Source organism: Ilyonectria robusta (genome assembly GCF_021365365.1).
Source record: "Ilyonectria robusta strain PMI_751 chromosome Unknown BGZ61scaffold_10, whole genome shotgun sequence".
Classification (NCBI taxonomy): domain Eukaryota; kingdom Fungi; phylum Ascomycota; class Sordariomycetes; order Hypocreales; family Nectriaceae; genus Ilyonectria; species Ilyonectria robusta.
Window position 1 is genome coordinate 56,189 of NW_025764444.1, and position 20,329 is coordinate 76,517.

The window sequence follows — 20,329 nt, forward strand, 5'->3', positions numbered from 1 at the left end:
GTCGCTAGCGGCTTCTCGGCATTGGGAATTTCCCACCGATTATAAAAACTACCTCCTTGGCTTATTATTAGGCTGGCAGACGGCAAAGACGGCAAGTCACTTTGCTTGGTTAGTGTCATCGATGATGAGGAGCAAAGGCCTCGTGTGTGAAAACGGACTAGAGCGGCGTCTCCCGTTCAGGTGGAGTCGTGTCACCACAAAAGCTTCTATTCAGATATTGCTGGAACCGGTATTTTTGCACCCTTCTATTGACCACCGGATGTTTGGTGCCGTCTCGGCACGGCTTGCCGGCCGTGGCGCAGTTTCCGCCTTGATATGCCCAGGCTAGACCATGTGCGCAATACGTAAAGATTAATTCCCGATGTAACTCTTTGTGAGAGGTACAAAATAGACCCGATTCTGGACCGCAGAGAAAAGTACTTCGAGCTCGGGGTACGGATGCAATTAATATCCAATGTGGCTGTCAGCCAGCCTTGCTCGAAATAACGGTGACGCTGCCATCTCGCATTCGCCCTCGCATTCGCACTGGACAGGGATATGAATAGCCTGCCCGCCCAATCTCACGGGTTTCAAGTTCAGAGTACGACCAGAGAAATAACAAACGCAATGGTGTCCAAACGTGTTTACGACCTGTGCCAGGCAAGGGAAACAGTGAGCTCGGTCCTGGCAAAGGATCCAACTCAGGCACCAGGTGATGTTGTGAAGAGATTATACGGCCATGGCGAAAATCGCCTCCATCAAGACGAATCCGACAAAGACGTTGCAGCCTCATCCGCCGATGCACTAGAAGCAGCCTTCCAATGTGGTCGCTGGGGCCTTACAAAGCCAAGCCCTCTCTTCTTGCAAGCATTCGCCGACGCCTTGGATTGTTTGGACGCAGATCCCATGTCAGGAGTTGTCTCGCCGCCATTGCTGGGATCCCAAGGAACGGTGCCGCTTACTATCATCGCACCTCTGGCCGATGTCATTCGCCACTGCTCGAATCTCATTGTCCGCGCGGAGAGGGAAGTCTTCTTCATCACCTGCTCGTGGTCTCCATCGATAGCCCAGCGACTCCTCAAGAATTCTCTGATAGAGCTTTCGAGGCGCGCTGGAAAAAGAGGGCAACGAGTCGTGGTCAAGATCATGTACGACAAGGCGAGCCCAGCAAACGCTCTCAATCCGCACCAAACAGTTCATCCGCAAACATACTCGTCCAAGTCGATCGACCTCCCCTTGCCCGAAGAAATCCCCCATCTCGACCTCGAGGTTGTCAGCTTGCACAGGCTGGTTCTTGGCACCCTGCACGCTAAGTTCTGCATTGTCGATCGGAAGATGGCCACGATAATGAGCAACAATATGGAGGACAATGACAACATGGAGATGATGGTGCATCTCGAAGGACCCATCGTGGATAGCATATACGACACGGCGCTGATTACATGGAGTAATACTCTACATCCTCAACTCGCTTGCCGCGATGCTCCAGCAGCTGAAGGTGGTCTGGCCATGTCCGACGGGCACCCCGATCACGTCTCTAGTCGAAGCCAAGCTGAGATTGCCGCCGATGGTGAGCAGGCTGCTTTACCAGAACACACACCGGATCATCCTCACTACGACAGCGATCTCGACGGGGAGATGAGGCGGGTACAGTCATGCTATTCTACCAAGCCTGGTGAAACCCGTCTACAAGCAGTAAACGCAAGACTTAACCAAGCAGCGAAGAACCCCGTTGAACCAACTGGTCCTGAAATCGAGGATGGGAATGAAATGACGCCCTGCATCCATACCGCTTCCGACCATCCTGTCCCCATGGCCCTGGTATCTCGTCCCCCGTACGGATGGATCGACTCAAAGAGCATCCACGTTCCCCAAAACGAAGCCTGGCTCTCGCTCATCCGGAATGCCACAAGAACCATATTCATCCAAACGCCAGACCTCAATGCTGCACCTTTAGTACCTGCCCTTGCTGCAGCGCTGAAACGAGGCGTCCAAGTCACATACTACGTGTGTTTTGGTTACAACGATTGCGGTGAGATGATTCCAGGGCAAGGTGGGACCAACGATCAAGTTGCGAAAAGCCTTGTTGCGTCCCTCCCACAGGATGGGCCGGAACATGATCTGTTGCACATATACAACTACGTCGGCAAAGACCAGGACCATCCTATTCATCAGTCGTCTAAATCACGCTCTTGTCACATCAAGCTCATGATTGTCGACGAATGCGTAGGTATTCAAGGTAGTGGCAACCAAGACACACAGTCTTGGTTCCACAGCCAGGAAATAAACGTCATGGTTGACAGTCCAGAGACATGTGCGAAGTGGAGGGAGGGCATCGACCGGAACCAAAACACCAAAGCCTATGGGCGAGTAGCCAAGGACGGAATCTGGAGAGATAGCCAGGGGAACCCTGGAAAAGGCTATATGGGGGATCCGGGGCCGGTCGGGGGATTAGTCAAGGGCGTTGCGGGAATGGTAATGAAGATGAAGGCTGCAGGAAACTTGTAGATGTTTATCAGATGGCCCTCAGCTAGCTATGGCAAATGTTCATGAGTTATAGCCTTGATGAAGGTTTTTTTAATGTATTTCACGCCCCACCCAAAGAAACTCAGACTGTCGGTCTTTCTCTAAAACCTTTTCCAGTTCTCGACTCTCAGTTGAGAGATTACAAGTTTACCGACTTTCTCAACAGGGCGCATCCACGGATGTTACTGACCAACTAGCTGAGACGTGAGACCAGTTCTAACTTCGAAGGACCCCGAGTCATTGAAACCTGGCGGCTTTATCCAGTTGACTGTCGCTCAGCAATCCCACGCTGAGAGAGCCTGATTTCAACGACTTCCTCGACCTGAGTGACGATGACGTTGCCGAGGCAAGTCTACAGAACTTGACTCTAGACTAGAATGTCACTGCAGCTCCTTCCACAGCCCCTTCAACAGTCAAGTCGCATCGTTAATCTCTTTGCACCCCGCCACCGCTGTATAGACCAGCTTGGTAAAATTTACGACCTCTACGATTTCGACCTCGTCTATGTCGTCAACCTTTAACCCGAGAACTCCTAGCCTCGATGCGCTGGGCCAGACCTGGGCCACGCAACCTTTGCCAACTCTAACGTATCAGCCAAGCCGTCACGGGGCATAACCGAACTCCTCATCGTTGCCTATAGCTTACAAAATTTTCAACTCTCCATTCCATATCTCAGCTGCCGTGCATGGAAAGATTCTCCGGATCGCAGGCTGGATTGAGAACCTGAATCAAGAGGGCTAAATCTTGCAGTAACAACGCAGTTTCTGTTCCAGATATTTGTCCAAGCAGGCACAGCAACAGATACAACAAAAGAATTGGGTTTTAAGGCGTCCAAATACCCCTTGAAAACAGTGCCCCCCAACTTAGGCACACTCAGAGTGGGAAGAAGATTTTATCATAGCAGAGAACGTAATCAGTGAGCGTGAGGGGGTTGATGCCTTCGGGACTGAGTGTGCGGAAGTAGAAGCTCGTTCACGAAGGTACTGATTACAATGTAGGCATGGCCAACTACCAGGACTAAAAGGTGGTAACAGTGAGCGTAGCGGCTACAACTAAACCTGAGCTCCATTCTCTTGGTTGGGTTGTCTACGAAGCTTCCTGTTATTAGACTCATTTTTCCATCGCTTTCAATCGGGGTCTAAGAACAATTCAGCTCGAACAGCGTCAGCCGAGGATATTATGCCTCTTAGATTCATTAAAGTCCCTCTCCTGGCATTAAAAGTATCAAAACATGCCCCATCATTAGACTTGCGCCGTCCCACCAAACATTGCCACTACCCATAGTGAGTCCTACGCCGCATCATTATATCTCTATAAACTTCATTCTGGGAGGACGACCAATGTCGTATCAGCTTGAGCATGCCTCACATTCCTCCCCTCACCAATATCGGCGACGACGCTTGCGTTTCAACGCCTTCCTGTACCATATTGTAAGAGACTGGAAATTTATTATGCAAATGCATTCGTTGCAGGTTGTTTCAAGATTCTGACAATGGCACATGATGGGAGCTACAAGGATAAATAATTTAATTAAATAACTATCACAGCGAAACAAACGCGCGAATTTGTAGTTTTCGAATGTGTTTAAGAAATAGAAACCGTCTATATATTCTCTTAACTTCTAAGGTAGTGCTGCGAGATCCATTTGGGCCTCGAAAGATTACGCTTGGATATGCCAGGCACTTCGACCCTTCAGCTGCTATGTGTCTGAATTCGCCACCCAAGACATTTATTGGAATAATTTGGACTCGGAAATATGGCAACTCTTGACTCAGACAGCTGATTGTGGCTTGAAAAATTGACATCATCTCCGGTCTGAAGATTTTGGTGGACAAGTGGTCATCTACAGCCTCTGCCACGTTGCCGTATCGAAATCTCATCGATAGGCGAGCGGGAATCACCCCACTAGGACCAATTCTGGCCCACCAAATAAACATTATGTAAACTCGCGATTTTTGTAAACAAACAAAAAAGGAATACACCAACCTTCGTAATTGTTTCCTCTTCTCCCATGTCACCGTCTCATCCCTGTGGCGTGTTTGCATGTGAAACCCCACTCAGCCGTCCCAACTCAACCAGAACGGCCCTCCATCTTCTCCATTCCACCTCTTCAACCGGAGGTCACGGACAATGCTCCGAACTTGGCTGTCCAACGGGCTGGATCTCGTCAAAAATGTCTCAAGGTCTCCAAAACTCAAGATTCGGAACCTTTGCCATAATAGTCGTCCTCTGCAGCCTCACTATCCCCTCCCTGGACTAGTGGGATGCCGGTGTGTGCGGTTTCAGCTCGCCCGGGTGAGCTCACGGACAGTGGTCTGACCGGCATCTTGCAAGTCTTGACGAGCCAGATGCCGCTCTGGCACCTTCATGCCTATGGCGCCGTCCCTCCTGGCAAATGGCAAGCGAGGCGGCTGTCACGGGCGATGGCTCCCAGACAGGATGCCAGATTGAAGGACCTGAGATCTCGAGCTAAGCCACGTTTCCCCCGGGAGTTGGCTTGTTGGTATTGGTGTAACGGTGCCTGTGATCACTGACAAATGACGCCTCTTGCCCACTGGCTTTCACAGCTTTAACTTCGACTTCATCCTCCCCGCCGCTCGTCGTGGACTGATCCGACTGGGCAATTGAAAGGACTCGCTCATCGCTTGTTCCACGTCTTTTTCTATTTCTCTATTTCTGTTCTATGCTTCCGGTCATTTCCTTTCAACAACTTATCAGAGCCGGCACCGTACCGTCTTCCATACCGAGCTTCGAGTACACGGTTCTCCACCAAGTCCAAAACCCACCATCACTAGCTAGCACGAAACGACGGCTCCCCAATCTATCCAAGGCGTTTTAAGATGGGTAAAGTCTCTCTTTAGCTCTTGCTCCCGCTTCTGCGGTCATTAGTTTAACCTCTTGTACAGAAGCATACCATATGATCCCGCTCCATCCCATGGGCGACAGAGCCCTATGCGAGTCGAATCCCATGACAGATGATTCGATCTTTGGGACATCCTGCATCTCCCAAGATCTTCTATGGGAGCAATGGTGGTCTATAGACCAACTGGTCCCGCTTGGTTCGTTGGAAGACGGGAGCAGCACGGCAAACGGCGTCTACGCGCAGACTGGTCCTGTACTCGATGGGTCTGTATATGGCCGTGATACCAGCTCGACACACCATTGGAATGGCACCGGCCCGATAATCGACTATGCCGACCCATGGAGTGGCCCCAGTTCTGTCACGATGTACACGGCTCCATCTTCAGATTCTGAGCACATGGCTTCCGAGGAATTGTCTCCTATCCAAGGCCCCTGGCATCCACCCTCAACACCGAAGAAGGCAACTCGAAAGCGGAAGCGCGACTCTGATGATGCCGTTCCGCCTCCCAAATCCGCTAGACAACGTTCGCCGGGTGACCAAGATATCAATCCACAGAAAGAGAAGAAGCCAAAACATTCAATTGTTCGCCGCCAGAAGAATACCAATGACAAGGGCGCCCATCCAGCCCAAAAGTGCGATGATCACATTAAAGTGATTAGGGAACGGAACCGAATCGCAGCCAACAAACTCCGGGCCAAGAAGAGCGAAGAGGCACTGAGACTTAAGTCTAGTGAGCAGGACGTCGAGCGCATCCACAGCGACCTGTCCACCTGCGTGGCTGACCTGACCCTCGAGGTGTACGAGCTGAAGATGCAACTTCTCCAGCACTCTGGGTGCAACTGCACCCTCATCCAGAACTACCTCGCCTACGAGTCCCAGCGATACGTACAGGCGTTAGACGAGAAGTCGCAGCAAGAGGCGTCGTATCAGCAGCCGCAGCGGCCTGTGCAATGCGAGGGAGAATAAGAGGCAGTGTCAAAGCGGGGCTAATGGACAGTGGACAGAGATGACAAGACGCCATCGTGGAATGGTGTGGGGGATTTTCAAGTATCGCGTAATAACAGGGGGCAACAGGCTTGTCCCAAGAATATAATTCGGTTTTCCCTTCCCTACCTCTTTACCTCCAGGTCCGTGCCATTGAGAGTTGTTCCCGTCTCGATCCCCTGCCTCTGTCGGCCATGCCGTCAAGGACCCGGTCTTGTGGGTAACCATGGTTCGAGAGGCGGTTGACTAACCCAAACCCTCGGGAGGGTGGCGTATGATGTATCAATATGTGATAAGCGTCAAGCCAGGGTGTGATAACCCAGGATGTGTGACAAGGGCGGCTTGGTAGTGTCACATAAGTGTGCCTCGGACCCCTCCTTATCTCCACGGCGTCCGTGAGAGCAAGCGGGAGCGGGGACCTTCTCGCCGTCTGAGCATCTGCAATTTGTCCATGTTTCCCCTTGTCTCATCCACCTCTAAACCGAGCCGAAACCGAAGCCGTTATCATCAGCCACCTCCTCGGCTTGCCTATTTGGATTTGTTGACCCTTGATCCCCTCAACGGATGGGCTATCGATGCGATGGGCTTTCGGGCATAATCACCTTGCATGATACCATGTAGGCTTAGTAGAATTGCCTCCCGGACATCAAACACATGGGTGCGAATAATAGCGACTTCCAAAGACAACAATCCATTAGTGAATTGATGTATCTCTTGAAGGATCAACTTACGATCGGTGTCGGCCACGGTTCGCCAGCGCCTATACGCTAGCAAGGGTCGGTTGGCCGCCTGCTGACACGCCACAACTGTCGATCTGTTGGACGCACCTCATGCTCGCAAATCTAAATCCAAGACATGATTGGGGCTTTAAGAGACATCAAAATTATACCAACAATAATACAGTGACATTCATTTCCCTAACCCTTCCGAGAAGGTACAGACAGTTATGCAGTGAAGAAATGTTACGTCCGAGGGCGGGTCGTTAAAAAATACTGTATACCTACTAGGGCTCTCTAATCCGGCACCTCCCCCGCGAATATTCCAACTACTATACAAATTCACATCTTGCTGCATACTAGTGATTCGCTTCGACCATTCTTCTCTGTCAAAGTCGAGCACAGAGAGCCCTTACAACAATGTGTGAATCTCCTCAAAAGCCACTGCACTCGAGCAATGCTATGCCTTCAGGGTGTCTGCCCAGTGACCATGCCATAGGCATTGTTCTTGACCTCACGCAGATCTGCGGGACCCCGTGAAGAAATACACGGAGAGCCTATGGTAAACCGGTGAGAAGCTTCTTCGGCTTATTGAGCTGGGCATCGATGGACCAGAGGGATCTTTGACCCACGTTACAAAAGACGGTTGGCATCACATGCGAATCCTCAGGCATGAATGAACCCACGGCTTCTTTTTGAGATAAGACAAAGCTAATGTTTTGGGCTCAGATTTCCCGCAATCAACGACATCAATGGGAAAGGCGACGACTGTCGACGCATCGGCTCACATACTGATTATGGTTTGCTTGTGATTACGGCCGCTGATGATGTTGGAGGTAGGCGAGGCCTGTTGATGCAGTTCTAACATCAGTGCATCTGGTGATCCCAGATCTAGCTCTCTTCGTTCGTCCTCGATCTGTTACCAACCGGCGTCCTGCTGAAAATTGCTCTCAGGTGACATGATGCAGTACATGACCAACATAGTCCTCCCCTCAACGCTCCATAAGGTGGGGTTCAATATAAAAGACAGGCTCGCCTTCGCTTGTTTCCATGAGCCCAACCTCCAGGCAGTCTTTGGACCTCTTCCGGGGTATGAAGCTGGTCGGGGTCCAGAAGAGGAGACCCATTACGGGAAGTATTTCACTAGCATGTGCATGAGGAACTATCCCGGGCGCATCACTACTCACGGGTTGAAGCCCGGTACAAGTAGCTAGATACGGAGGCACTTTGAAACATGACCGCTTGAGACAAGAGACGTGAGACATTGTTGCGCATCAAAGGGATTTGGCGAAGAGTTTCGGATCCTAGATTATATTCCACAGTACGCTCCTTGCTCTTCTTTGTTCCGACACGACGTCTGGATGGATCTAGTCACGGACGCACACATACATGTCTTACCCTTTTACAGCTACTGTCAGGCTATCATTGCAAATTCCGTGGTTGGACCCATGCAATTCCAAAAACAGCATCTTGCATTGAGAGGCTGAGTGACGGCCTCTCCCCCCTCCCCCCCCCCGCCCCCGGCCCCCTTACCCTCCCTGCATGATATCTCGTAATCGGGGATCATAGCGCATCAGACTAAGCTCTGTGGCTCGACGAGAGGCGACTTGTCATATGCTAGCGCGGTGATCAAACCTGCATACGCCCCACCAACGACGCCATAGTTCAGTTCGCATCCATCCAAGGGTCTCTTTGTTGTTGCACCAGTGCACCACTGCACCAACGGGTTATGTGCCTCGCCTGTTCCGGTGAAACCAGTGCGGGTGATATAACGTGTTGCCCCCTTCATTGAACTCGGGTGTGGGCAGACTCCGTCCCAACGTTGCCGTGTCTCCTTGCCATGCGGGAATTTTGAACCATGAGCAAATCTCTTTTCGGGGTAGGCGACAGGGCGGCTCTCCTCACCCAGCTCGCAGCAAGCCAGCCACTCTCTAGCGTGCCTTGTACTGTTCATCTTGTCATCGGAGGGAGATGACCCGGGCCACCATGTGCATGGGCGCGGAGTTAGGACGATTGTGATACCGAACGCAAAGCCGTCATGGGTTGATTTTGACTCTGCCCTTGGGGATCGGCGATAGGGCTGTTGCAACACCAAAATGGTCGGCCCATGTGGCGCGGAGCAGATGTTCCTGTGACCCCGCCTCCCCAGAATGAGCTGCTTTTTAGTCTTGAGCGGGTACTTGGGCGCTAATTCTGCTGTTTAGTTCAGTAAGAACCCCGTCCCTTGTTTCAAATGCCGGTGCCAGTTTTACACTGATATTTTTGAGCGCGGAGATCAGAGTTGATGGTGTCGGTCTTGTCGCAAAATAAAGCGCTGAGCTTTTCGTCAAACAACGGGCATAAGTCAGATTCAGCGGTTGCCCTCTCAATCTGACGGGGTATGCTACGGTGCATCAAGGTACATTGTCTGCTCTGCATTGTGGAGTGCTCCCTTTTGCACCTGGCGCAACAGTTAGGCCACCATTGCATCGGTACGCCGTAAGCTCCAAGATCTGCACGGGATAATCAGCCACAACTGTCTGATCGTCGGTTAGTGTCACTAGTGTGTAGGGGATGGGGAACATGCTGATAATGAGACCGATGGATCGACACCCAAATGCAAGATGAAGCTCACATGGCAAAGCCGTTGCGTACGCAATTGGCGATACTTGGGGTGGGGCAATGCATGGACTTGCTGCAAAGTGATCTGTGGCTTGCCAAAGAGGGTGGCCGACGTAGCATCGCCATCATTCCTCAATTGTTAAGTACTCCCTACATGCCGCTGGGCCGATGCCAGCCCTGCCCCTTCGAGTTTCTTTACGCGAGGAAAGACAAAGCTGCTTCCGAGCCTTCTTGTGGCATTGATGCGAGGCTTCTAATACTGGCAACCAACAGCGTCAGCGACTATTGTGGCGTTGTTACTTCACTCTTCAATCATGCTGTCCAATAGGCATAGGATTTTCTGACGTATTAAAAAATGTTGACACGTTATATGCAGATGGGCACATGAAGATGCTTCTCTCCAATTGAAATGGCCTGTGGTGTCCCTGCGTGCCATGAACATGCATGACGCGGACTAGCGACCACTGCTACGTCTCGGAGAGTTAGCCGAGCTTCCAGCTCTTGACGCACACCGTTTCCTCCGGGAAAGCCTATCAAGCACCTCACTATGAGGAGGGCAGAACATGGCCGCGGCAACAGTAGATGGTGTTCAGCTGGATGCGACGTGGAGGTCGGAGCAGGGCCTCTAAAAGGTTAAAGAATCCCAGATTCTCCACCGCAAGGTCCGGATTCTCTCTACATGACGAAGGCACTCATTCACAAGTCCCATCTTCCACTGCAATACCAACAGCGTTGATCTAGTTTCTGACATAATCTCTTGTTCCACACCCCCTCATCATGCCCCCCCGTTTGGTCCAGTCGTTTCAACCCTCCCCTCCACACCAAGAAACTCCTCCCAACAGCCCCCTGCAGAAGCCAACCGATGGTCAGAACCCTGTTGCGTTTAATCGAAGTTTTGGCATCAATGGGAAGGGTGCGGAATCATCCCTTGCAGAGCGACTCTTCGCAGTACTGGAAAAGCTCGCCGATGAAAGCCCTACCTCGCATAGCTTCTCCTCTAGTGGCAAAGCTCCCACCGACGCGAAAGAGCCGCAGGGTGAGCAAACATCGAGGCTGGTATATAAAAATCTCGAGAAACGGTATGATCATCAATATGCTACGCCTACCCCTGCTAACGGCGAATTAATTAGAGATGGAAAAAAATAGGACTATCAGACCGTTAAGATAGTTGGTACCAGGACCGGCGGGGATGATCTACCTCTATTCATCGTCTTAAACGGAATAAGTCTACAGGGTAGTTGAAGTAATATTAAAGCAATGACCTCAATTGAAGATGCACCACCCGCCGTACTGGTTCCCCATGTGCACCATAGAATTATCCTTCGCTGCGACAGAATCCGTCATGTTCGCTAGGTATTCTTGCGGATTGACAAGGTGTCGCGTGTCCTGGATCTCCAAGTGCAGGCCATAAACAAGACTACAGCAGAACTTTGTGAGGAAATTAGGATAATTGCTGGCTGACTAAATTCTTCCTACGAACATAATCGATGCATGTATGGAAATTTTTCTGCTCCTTATGCCAGCATTAAATCTTAATTGTTTGTACCGAAAGGTGGGGAGATTGGGGCCGATGATTCCTACCGACGCCAAATGTAGTATACTCTCCCTCTACAGAGTCTAGCCTCACGAAGCATTGTGCAATGAGTGATGCCGGCGTTTGCTGAAGTCACACCTGGTTGATGCTGGGGAGAGTGGATGAAACATGTTTCCAAGTCGTGAGGCTTCATGCGCAGACGAAGTGGAGCCCAAGAGAAAACGCAAGATATATTCGCCATGGTTGTCACCGAACCTAGACAAATACGGTTTACGTTTACACGGTTGAAAAAACAAAAGTATGTCAAGACATTTCGTCGGCCCATTTCGTTTGGTGCTTCATCCTAGACTACACAAGGTCTAGCCTTAACCCCCCACGGCTCGCTTATGACAGGTATCCGTGTTCACGATAGTATCGCTCCGCAGCGGGATGCAGCGGGATAGAAGTCTTGGCCATTTTCACCGGATCAAAGGGCTAGCCCAGAGGGGTCTTATCCGGGTTGATATGGTGATACTAGCTCTCGATCATTGACTTGGTTTCGACCAGGCACCACGTCAGCAGGTACGCCATGTCGTCGGCTGTGATGCCATGCGCCTCAAGAAAGCGGTGTGATACCCAGCCAGTAGGCGAATCAGGCGAATCCGGCGCGATGACGAGCTTGATGGGCGGCTACGGGGGCCGCAACGATGGCAGAGTTCCTGCGTCAGCCAGCTCATGATGCGGTGGAAGTTGGCCTGGCCCCAGTCGCCCTGGAAGTTTAGGTTGACCGACCGCGTGATGGCGGGACCCCGGTTGAGGACCTTGGTTGCTGGTTCACCCATGATGGCTCTGACTGGGCTGTCAGTGACTTGAATCTAATCAATGGTAGGTGTGCACACTGTTTCCTTGTATGAATAGGATCGTCTGTCTTACACGGCTTTGTGGATGCTTCTTGGCGTGTTTGTTGAAAGGGAAGCGAAGGTTGCCCAGGAAGACTCAAGTTGGTGGTCCACTTCTCCATGGCCATTCCACTCGAGCGGCCGGTAGAGGGCGAGACGACGCTTTGGCGTTTCTCTATGGCGACGGACCCCGCCGATGCCTCGTCTAAGGAGGAAGTACTGCAGGAGGCGAATCTGGCCAGCCTGTTGGAGCATTATATGGTGGGACCGAGGCCGCTGCAGTACGAGGTAGTCCGCAAGACCGTCTACCGACTCCACCAGCGGCTATCAAATACCATGGCGACGGGACGATGTGCGCTGATAGGTGATGCCGCGCATTTAAATAACGTATGTGGTGTCCCCATTACACAGTGCTCCGGCTATCATGATATTCCTCCTTTCCATCCATCCCCCTGAACCCTCACTTTCACTACAGACATACTAAGCACCATTCTTTCAAGCTTGTCGGTGCGCTTGGCTTCTCGACAGGCCTCCTCGATGCTGAGGCCCTGGCAACGACAATCAAGATGATCCTGCGTGAAGGCAGCCCCCTCTCGCTATTAACCACCTACTCGGATGCGCGCCGACAGGTATTCCAATCGTTCGTATTGCCAACCAGCACCGCAAACAAGCTACGCATCCAACAGGATCCCGCCGCGGCTGACGAGGACTGGATGATACGCATGATGCAGAACCCGACGCCCGCAGTGCTACGCGAGTTCACCATGCCCTATTTAACGGTATGGAGGACAGATATGCGCGCAACAGTGGCTGGGCAGGCGGCAAGGGTCGCGCTGAGCCCAGGGGTACATGGCCATGAGGCACATGGCGCGCCTAAGTTGGAGACCAAGGCAGAGACAATGGCAGACATCGCACATGTTGAGGACACAAAGCTACAACGAGGTGGGTACGAAGATGCTAGATGAGTCTTTGGAGACTGAAGTTGAACGCCGAACCCAGGGTCGACGTGACCTGTGAAATGGCTTTGGGTAACTTAGAATAACTTTGCAACTACAGTTCCAAATGATCTGATATTGAAGCAATCAAACTTTTACTGGTTAAATTTATCTCCGGCTATCTTGTAAAATTTGAGTTCGAAGATAATAGGTTCAAGGGCCGCTAGCTAAGAAGGAACAGAGTATTACATTGCTTCTAAGAACGCGGATTCAAAAGCAAGACTCTTCATGTTCTCGAAAGGCTTGTGTTAAAATTGAAGCGATGAAATCCGACCCAGTGTCAGTCCTTAGATTATAAGGTACATTCCTCATCCAAAAATAAGTAGAGATATAATAACTTAATCAATCTAATCTGTCATCGGTTTGTAATATGTCTAAATCCACTCTCCATCCACTTCAAGTATCTAATTCAGATACTCGTTAAACCACTGAAGTACCAACAGAAAGGCCGACTCCTTAGCATACTTCTGCCTCTTGTCACTCAGGTCGCACCGGACAGCAAACCCATGGTTGACTCCAGAGTATACATTGAGCTGGTAAGGTGTGCCCGTCTTTAGAAGCACTGCCTCCGAGTCGTGGCGTAGGTTAGTCGGGAAAATATCGTCCACCTCAGCCGCCGCAATAGAGAGCGGGCCCTTGATTGCCTCCAGCTCTTCCATGCTCACCATGGCCGGATGCGCGATGTAGCCGGCATCGAAGCTGCCAGAGCCGAGGCCCCGCACCACATACTTGGCGCCGAAGCAGTAGCCGACAGCGGCAACTTTCTATCGGTCTCGTCAGTCTCGTCCCCGTGTAATGATTGAGTGCTCAACCTTCGGGTTATACTTCTCCTTGAGAAACTTCAGCGACGCAGCTACTACAGGGTCGACCGTCTCGGCGATATGAGGGATATTCTTGGCGCCAAGCTTGCCCTGCATCCAGTCAGGCAGGCTAAAAGTCGCCATATCGGCGTTGAGCGGGACGGGGTCGCCGTGGAAGAGATCCGGAATGAGAACCGTGTATCTGAGGAGCGTCAGCAATGCTAAGATAAGAGGTCGTTCTTAGCTCAATATACCCGTTGGCGGCGAACTGGTCGGCGATTAGCTGAGCGTTAACGAACTTGTGGCCGATGATATCGGTGAGGCTGAGCAGCTATTAGCAATGCCTTCAGGGTAGTTCTGATCAAAGCAATACTTACAATATCAACCCAAAGCCGTTCGAGGATTTAGGCTCAACGATATATGTCTCGGTCTCCCCGACGGTCTCGACGTGCCCATAAGGCTGGCCTTCGTGCTTTACACCCTGGTAGCAACAGCTACCAATTGGGTTCGATGCCATTTGGAGGTATGAGTTGGCAAGGTCGAAATAGGAGCTAGGACAACCCAACGTTGGTGCAGGTTTACCGGACAGGGTAGATTTCGCGCCAATACGACAATCTCTCTCAGGCAGATATATCCAGCGTATGAATGTGCTGGCTCCAAAGATGCAGTTGAGAACCTCTTCCAGTAGGCTACTAATAACTAGTTCACACAGTCGGTAAAAGCACAGGACTCCGCGGCCGGTGTTCGAAAGATTTCCCAAAGGGAAAGTATGGGCTTCCCCGCGCACTTCACTCTGCGTGAAGTCGGCTCGGGAAGACAGAATCCCGCGGCATTGTTTCCCATACCGCAAAGCTCTGCCAACTCTCGCACCCTAGCGTCTCCGTTTTTCACCGTTAACCGTAAAAACGTCACAAACAACCTATTTTATTGGTGGCTTTAATTTTATGGGCACACTATCTGATGATCAAAGGAAAAATATGTTAGAGAAGGGCGGGGTTTCTCCCACCACCAGTAAGCCGTAAATACAAAATACGAAGGAATGGAAAAGGCTAGTTCCAGGTCTCCAGAGTACATCCATACATACAACCTTTTGACAAGATATTTTGACCCTAGGCAGCTCAACTCCTCTCACTCCGGTAAGTGACAGCCGACTTTTCAAATGGACATCAAGTAGTCCACGCGTCGTCTGGGAGCCAATCTGTCGTCAAAAAGTCCTGCGGAACTCCCATACCGAATAGAAAGTCGTTGGGATCAGGAAAGCTCATACTCGGGGGCTCATAGCCAGCCTGTCCATTTTCGAGATTGACTTGCGCTGGGAGGTCGGGTTGTAGGACATCCTTGCCACCAGGACCCGAGCTCCTCACGGTGTTGTTGCTGTTGTGGTTGCTATTCAGCTGATCACGATGTCGACCAAGGAGCAGCACGTAACGGTGGGCGATGCTGCTCTGCTTATTTGCAGAGCGAAGGAACTCCATTCCTTCGTCAAGAATTGCCGAGACAGGGCGACTGCTGGAGTCCCAGCTCGCCGACACCCCTAACCTTTCCGCTGCTATCAGGACTCCCAAGGAGGAGAAAATGTCTGTTCGATATTAGCATGGGCCTTCATGTCTCGACGAATTGGGGAAGCACAATGTAGGATGTACCAAACGGAATGGAGCTGCTGTTGGGGATATTTTTGGTGGATGAGCTGAATCGTTTCTTGCGCAGCGGACACGCAGCGCTTCGCGCACTCGGTTGCGACTGTATGCAAGAAGCGGTCTTGGAAATTTTCCTTGCCTAGAAGGAGTACTGAAGGGCGTAACAGGAGCAGCCTCATTTGCACGTATCGGATGTAGAGGACATTTCGTTGTCGAGTCAGGTCGATACCTTCTGACAACTCTGAGGATTTAGTTAGGTGGTTAGGCACGCTGTTCCACCATGACTGGAGCTGTCCATCTAGTAGCAACATATTCCCGAGCAAATGGAAATCTTCTTGTATTGCCATTGGCGTTCCGGGACTGCCACCGGGTTTACGGCTTTTGAGATACAACATGCTCATAATGTTGTCAATGACCCCCGACAGTCCAATGGTCTAAATAAATGCCGATATCCTGGCCGAGCGCCCTCCTGGTTGCCGCGGGAACTGCATGCTGTCTGTGATATATTGATCATCTACCTCTGCTGGGAGGTCCACGTCGAAAGCATCAGCCAACATGATTGATGGTGGTCGACCAAACCTCATGCTCAAGGTACGATCCAGCACAAAGCAGCCCCACCAAATGCGTTTCCTGATCTCACGATCTACCGTTGTCAAGGTATCGTCATCCGGCGGGTTGATATGAAGGCCAATGCTCATGGCGCTTCTAATAGTAAGACCAAAGAAGTTCCATGCCTCGTTTAATTCGAGGGCACCTTGGAGATAGTGGCACAGTAGGAGTAGGGCCTGGGACAGATGCAAGCTCGCCGCTGTAAAGACTTGACACAGGATGATGTGTTTCGCCCGTTCCACGAACCGGGATGCTCGTTGGACCGGGTCGACACCTTCTGGCCACGGGCAAAACTCGCACCCATAAGCAAATACTATGTTGACTACGGCTAGCCAAGCAACATCCAGCGGTCCTTGGTCGATCCAGGTCTGCTCATAGTGCGAGCGGAAGCTCGTCTCGTGCACGAATGGGTAGAGCAGGTGGACGCGAGCAAAGTATGCGTCGACGAGTTGATTTCCTTCAGACCTATCTGGCAGTAGCTTGAGATGCTCGAGACCTTCTCGAGGCGACGACGCATAGTGAGTGGCATTATCGTCCGGAGGAGAAGGCTGTGCACTCTGAGCATAACGCCTTGACATGAGATGGCCAGACGGTATGATAGAATCTTACCTCGTCCTCATCACCCACCAGAGAGCCTTGTTCGCCATTTCGGGTTGCTGACACAAAGGTGATGGCTGAAGAGTCTCCAAAGTACCCGCTCGGGTTAGTCAATTGGGCGGCGGTTGGTGGGAAGGGAGTGCTGGATTGGTCGGGGTCGTCGGCTCCCTGGGCATGGTCTTCCTGCATCGAACTGCCAGAGAGTCTACGTCATGTAACCGGGTTGAGCCGCGACCTGTAGCGGCGCATAGACAAAGCCGGGTAGGGCACTTCGGAAGGGTCGAGGACTGTCGCCTGGCCATATTCGAGGCTCTCCTCCCGACCATGGACAATGCCCCTGCATGCGTTAGTGGACTGCAGACGTGACAATTGACCGACAGGGCTCTCTTGAGGGAATATTCGCAAGCGCTGCCTCGACTGCGGCAACCAGAACACTGAGGCTCGATAGCGTCACAGCGATGCTTGCGTTTCCGACAGGCGTTACAGGCTCGACCAAAGCCGAGGCGCTTGGATTTGGACGACATCCTGGCAATCTCAGACATGGCAACTAGGACGGATGGTAGGACGGATGGTAGGAGGGGAGGGTTCGAGGATACCGCGGAACGGCATTCTCTTATGTTAACTCAGGTGCTCAGGTGACGCTGGTGCGGAGCGGTGGAGCGGTGGAGCCCCGTAATCGCGGGGAAGTGGGTCCGCTCCGGATATTCCGGCCGGTGTGCCATTGGTTGACGCTCCAGCATTGCGGGGAAGGAACCCGATCCGCATTCCGTAAGTATCCGCATCGCAGGAGCAGTTTGCGGGAATAAGTCAAGTAAGTTGGTCGATTCGGACTGTGTCCATAATAGTGTCAAGATCAACAACACACAAACACAATACCGCCGTGCCTCCAAAATGCTGCTGAAGCTGAGCCTCGCCTGCTGGGACTATGACCGTACCAAGGCCCTGGAAGATGGTCGGGTCCGACGAGAAGGCATCGAGCTGACCTTTTCAATTACCGCGTCGAGGAAACGTCAGTGCAATGCGTCGCAGCGGCAAAGACGGGGCTGACAAACGAGTCAGGTTTTTCAGGCAGCTGCGCTTCCAGGAATTCGATGTCTCCGAGCTCAGTCTCTCTTCATATGTGCTAACCCTTGGCCAAGAGAAGCCACCGTTCATTGCAATTCCCGTCTTTCCCTCCCGGTTTTTCAGGCACCAGTCCATGTACATCAACACCAAGTCGGGCATCAAGAAGCCTTCCGATCTCAAGGGAAAGCGCATAGGCATTCCTGAGTACCAGAGTCAGCACACCCCCCGTCCTCGTTTAGCTGAAACTGACTGTCGCACCAGTGACCGCTGCCGTGTGGTAACGAGGCATCATGGAGGAGGAATTTGGTGTCTCCGCCACCGAGGTCGAGTTCTTCACGGGCGCCATCGAGCCCTCGGAGACTGAGCGAAAGAGCAAAGTTCCCCATACATTGCCTCCAGGTGTCAAACTCACGGCGATCAAACAAGGCCAAAATCTCTCCAAGATGCTGGAAGACGGGGAACTCGATGCCGTCTTCAGTGCTTCCCGCCCCTCAAGCGTTGGCCGCAGTAGCCACTGCACCTACCTCTTCCAAGACTTCAAGGCAGTAGAGGCCGATTACTTCAAGAGAACAGCCATCTTGCCCATCATGCACGTCATTGCTATTAAGAGGACAGTCTACGATGCCAACCCGTGGATAGCCACGGAGCTGCAGAAGGCCTTCGCAAAGGCCAAGGAACTGGCCAAAGACGCCCTGGTCGAGAGAGCAGCATTGCGCTATATGCTGCCCTGGCTGGAGGACCACGTCAGGGAAACACAGGTCATTATGGGTGAGGATTGGTGGAAAGACGGATTCGACGAGAACAAACATGTAATTGAGAAATTCTTGTCTTACTCGTACAGTCAAGGGCTGGCCAAACGGCGCTACAAGGCCGAGGAACTCTTCGCACCTGGCACACTGGCACACTCGAGGCGTTCGTTATTTAGCAAAAGAAGCCTTCACCCGTGTAGTTTACTACTAACGACTAGACTCTATATCAAGGACAACAAATACGATATTTTCTCGGCAGTTGCTTGCAATTAGAACCGATATCTCGGCGAGATTACTCTGGCTAGACACGATTACCCTGAACGTTAGGCCTGCCCGCTATTGTAGAACGATGCTCGGGCAAACTGATTCTCCACCTACCTCGTATTGTGTCCGTCACCCAGCTCTTAGGGATCCAAAAGCATACACATTGGTATTATTCAGAGAGCGGCAGAGCATGTAGCATGAGTCTGGCGGCGATGTGGAACTGTGAGCCACTCGTACGATTCCGCGGTTGGTGTCAGAATTCCGAGCCGCTACGCAATATCAACGGGTAGTTCCATCCGATGTCCAAATATTGGCTCTAATCCCTGTCAGTACGTCCTTCATGTCCGCACACTGCTCCGGAGAAAGACGTGTTGGTTACCTCTGGATGGTGGGGAAGTACAAAGCCGGCGGAGTGTGGACGAATTGCAAATACAGAGCGGTCATATGGTCGGCCTGACCACTCCAATACTACCCCACTAGTGAGATTTGATGGATTGGAATCCACCCGTTAGTCTTCGGCAGACTGGACATTGCCGCTTGAACACTGTTGATGCCGCTTGAACACTGCTGATGCCGCGGAGTAGTCGGCTCGGCTAGTACACATGCTGTTATGCCGTCTTTAACTTGCAACCCGCAGACTAAAGTAGCAATACTTGGCAGTATAATTATGAATTATTTAAGGCTAACTCTTTATAGCTTTTACTAATTTAATAAGGTACGATTATTTATCAGTTTACTGTATTAGATATTACAGCAAATAAAAAAAGCCTTTATAATATAAATTAGAAAGTTTTTATATTTTTAATTTCCAAATTATTTATTTAAAATAAGTAAATTACTAATATAAAATCATCAAAATAATAATCCAATGTTTGTAAATTTTAGTTCGATCTCAGTTAATCATATTAACCTCTCTATCTTCCGTATTCTTACAATAAGATTAAGAAACCCAACTGCCCCTTTGGCGGATTTCTTAATCTTCTCGCCCCAATGGGATGTTACCTCGCATACATACAGACCTCCATACTACCACCGCAATGTAGTCTCGGAGCTAATGGGTCTGATATATGGATAGCACGGCGGGCGCTCCGATTCATTCCAACCTGGGAGCGTGTCATTTGAGTTTGGTATGGTGCCTCGTGGTGTAGCCTACGAAGTAAGAAACCCCGCTCGTCGCTCTTTGATGGATGATCTCTAATAGATGGATAGGAGTTCTCGGAAGCATCGGCCCAAGCCCCTCCCGAGAGTAGAATCTCTCAGGGCTCTATTGTCTTTATGTTGGAGAGCAGCAGACTATGTACAATCGCAGACTGGGCCTGGAATAGCAAGAAGAAGCATGAGCACAACTCAAAGATGTGGGACAATCTCAAGGAGAACTTCACCAAATTGCACATGAAGAGCCGAAGCGAGATAATGTAACGACTGTATATTACATAACCTGAATAACGAGAAGCTACAAGGATATTAAATAACCGAAAAGAAATAATATAATTGGGAAGCATTGAATATAACATTTTAAGCATGAGGCTGTT

At 51.1% G+C, this 20,329-nt stretch overlaps 7 protein-coding genes across 7 annotated transcripts; 5 read left to right on the plus strand and 2 right to left on the minus strand.

Annotated features, from left to right (window-relative positions):
• The first annotated feature begins 452 nt into the window (after positions 1 to 452).
• Positions 453 to 2,520, plus strand: BGZ61DRAFT_451842 (uncharacterized protein). Its single transcript, XM_046245868.1, has one exon. The coding sequence runs from the start codon at positions 538 to 540 to the stop codon at positions 2,485 to 2,487; it is 1,950 nt and encodes a 649-aa protein (XP_046103999.1). The 5' UTR covers positions 453 to 537; the 3' UTR covers positions 2,488 to 2,520.
• Positions 2,521 to 5,473: 2,953 nt separating this feature from the next.
• BGZ61DRAFT_352273 (uncharacterized protein) lies at positions 5,474 to 6,334 on the plus strand (the record flags this gene model as incomplete). Its single annotated transcript, XM_046240415.1, has 1 exon — positions 5,474 to 6,334. The coding sequence occupies one exon, from the start codon at positions 5,474 to 5,476 to the stop codon at positions 6,332 to 6,334; it is 861 nt and encodes a 286-aa protein (XP_046104000.1).
• Positions 6,335 to 10,446: 4,112 nt separating this feature from the next.
• BGZ61DRAFT_477987 (uncharacterized protein) lies at positions 10,447 to 10,911 on the plus strand (the record flags this gene model as incomplete). The annotated part of the gene is made up of 2 exons (XM_046248960.1): positions 10,447 to 10,725; positions 10,816 to 10,911. 2 exons carry the CDS (start codon positions 10,447 to 10,449, stop codon positions 10,909 to 10,911), a joined length of 375 nt encoding a protein of 124 aa, XP_046104001.1.
• A 1,278-nt stretch (positions 10,912 to 12,189) lies between these two features.
• On the plus strand, positions 12,190 to 12,881 carry BGZ61DRAFT_307931 (uncharacterized protein; the record flags this gene model as incomplete). The annotated part of the gene is made up of 2 exons (XM_046238763.1): positions 12,190 to 12,468; positions 12,582 to 12,881. Coding segments are annotated over 2 exons (579 nt in total), but the record flags the coding sequence as incomplete, so codon positions are not given.
• A 599-nt stretch (positions 12,882 to 13,480) lies between these two features.
• On the minus strand, positions 13,481 to 14,393 carry BGZ61DRAFT_493939 (esterase/lipase; the record flags this gene model as incomplete). The annotated part of the gene is made up of 4 exons (XM_046250713.1): positions 13,481 to 13,840; positions 13,889 to 14,078; positions 14,131 to 14,199; positions 14,254 to 14,393. The coding sequence occupies 4 exons, from the start codon at positions 14,391 to 14,393 to the stop codon at positions 13,481 to 13,483; spliced, it is 759 nt and encodes a 252-aa protein (XP_046104003.1).
• A 649-nt stretch (positions 14,394 to 15,042) lies between these two features.
• Positions 15,043 to 17,273, minus strand: BGZ61DRAFT_588385 (fungal-specific transcription factor domain-containing protein; the record flags this gene model as incomplete). The annotated part of the gene is made up of 4 exons (XM_046256520.1): positions 16,732 to 17,273; positions 16,032 to 16,670; positions 15,506 to 15,947; positions 15,043 to 15,455 (listed from the first exon to the last, which is right to left on the minus strand). Exons 1-4 carry the CDS (start codon positions 16,906 to 16,908, stop codon positions 15,043 to 15,045), a joined length of 1,671 nt encoding a protein of 556 aa, XP_046104004.1. The 5' UTR covers positions 16,909 to 17,273.
• Positions 17,274 to 17,610: 337 nt separating this feature from the next.
• Positions 17,611 to 19,309, plus strand: BGZ61DRAFT_493941 (uncharacterized protein; the record flags this gene model as incomplete). Its single annotated transcript, XM_046250714.1, has 4 exons — positions 17,611 to 17,717; positions 17,779 to 17,996; positions 18,070 to 18,696; positions 19,128 to 19,309. The coding sequence occupies 4 exons, from the start codon at positions 17,611 to 17,613 to the stop codon at positions 19,307 to 19,309; spliced, it is 1,134 nt and encodes a 377-aa protein (XP_046104005.1).
• Between the last annotated feature and the right edge of the window lie 1,020 nt (positions 19,310 to 20,329).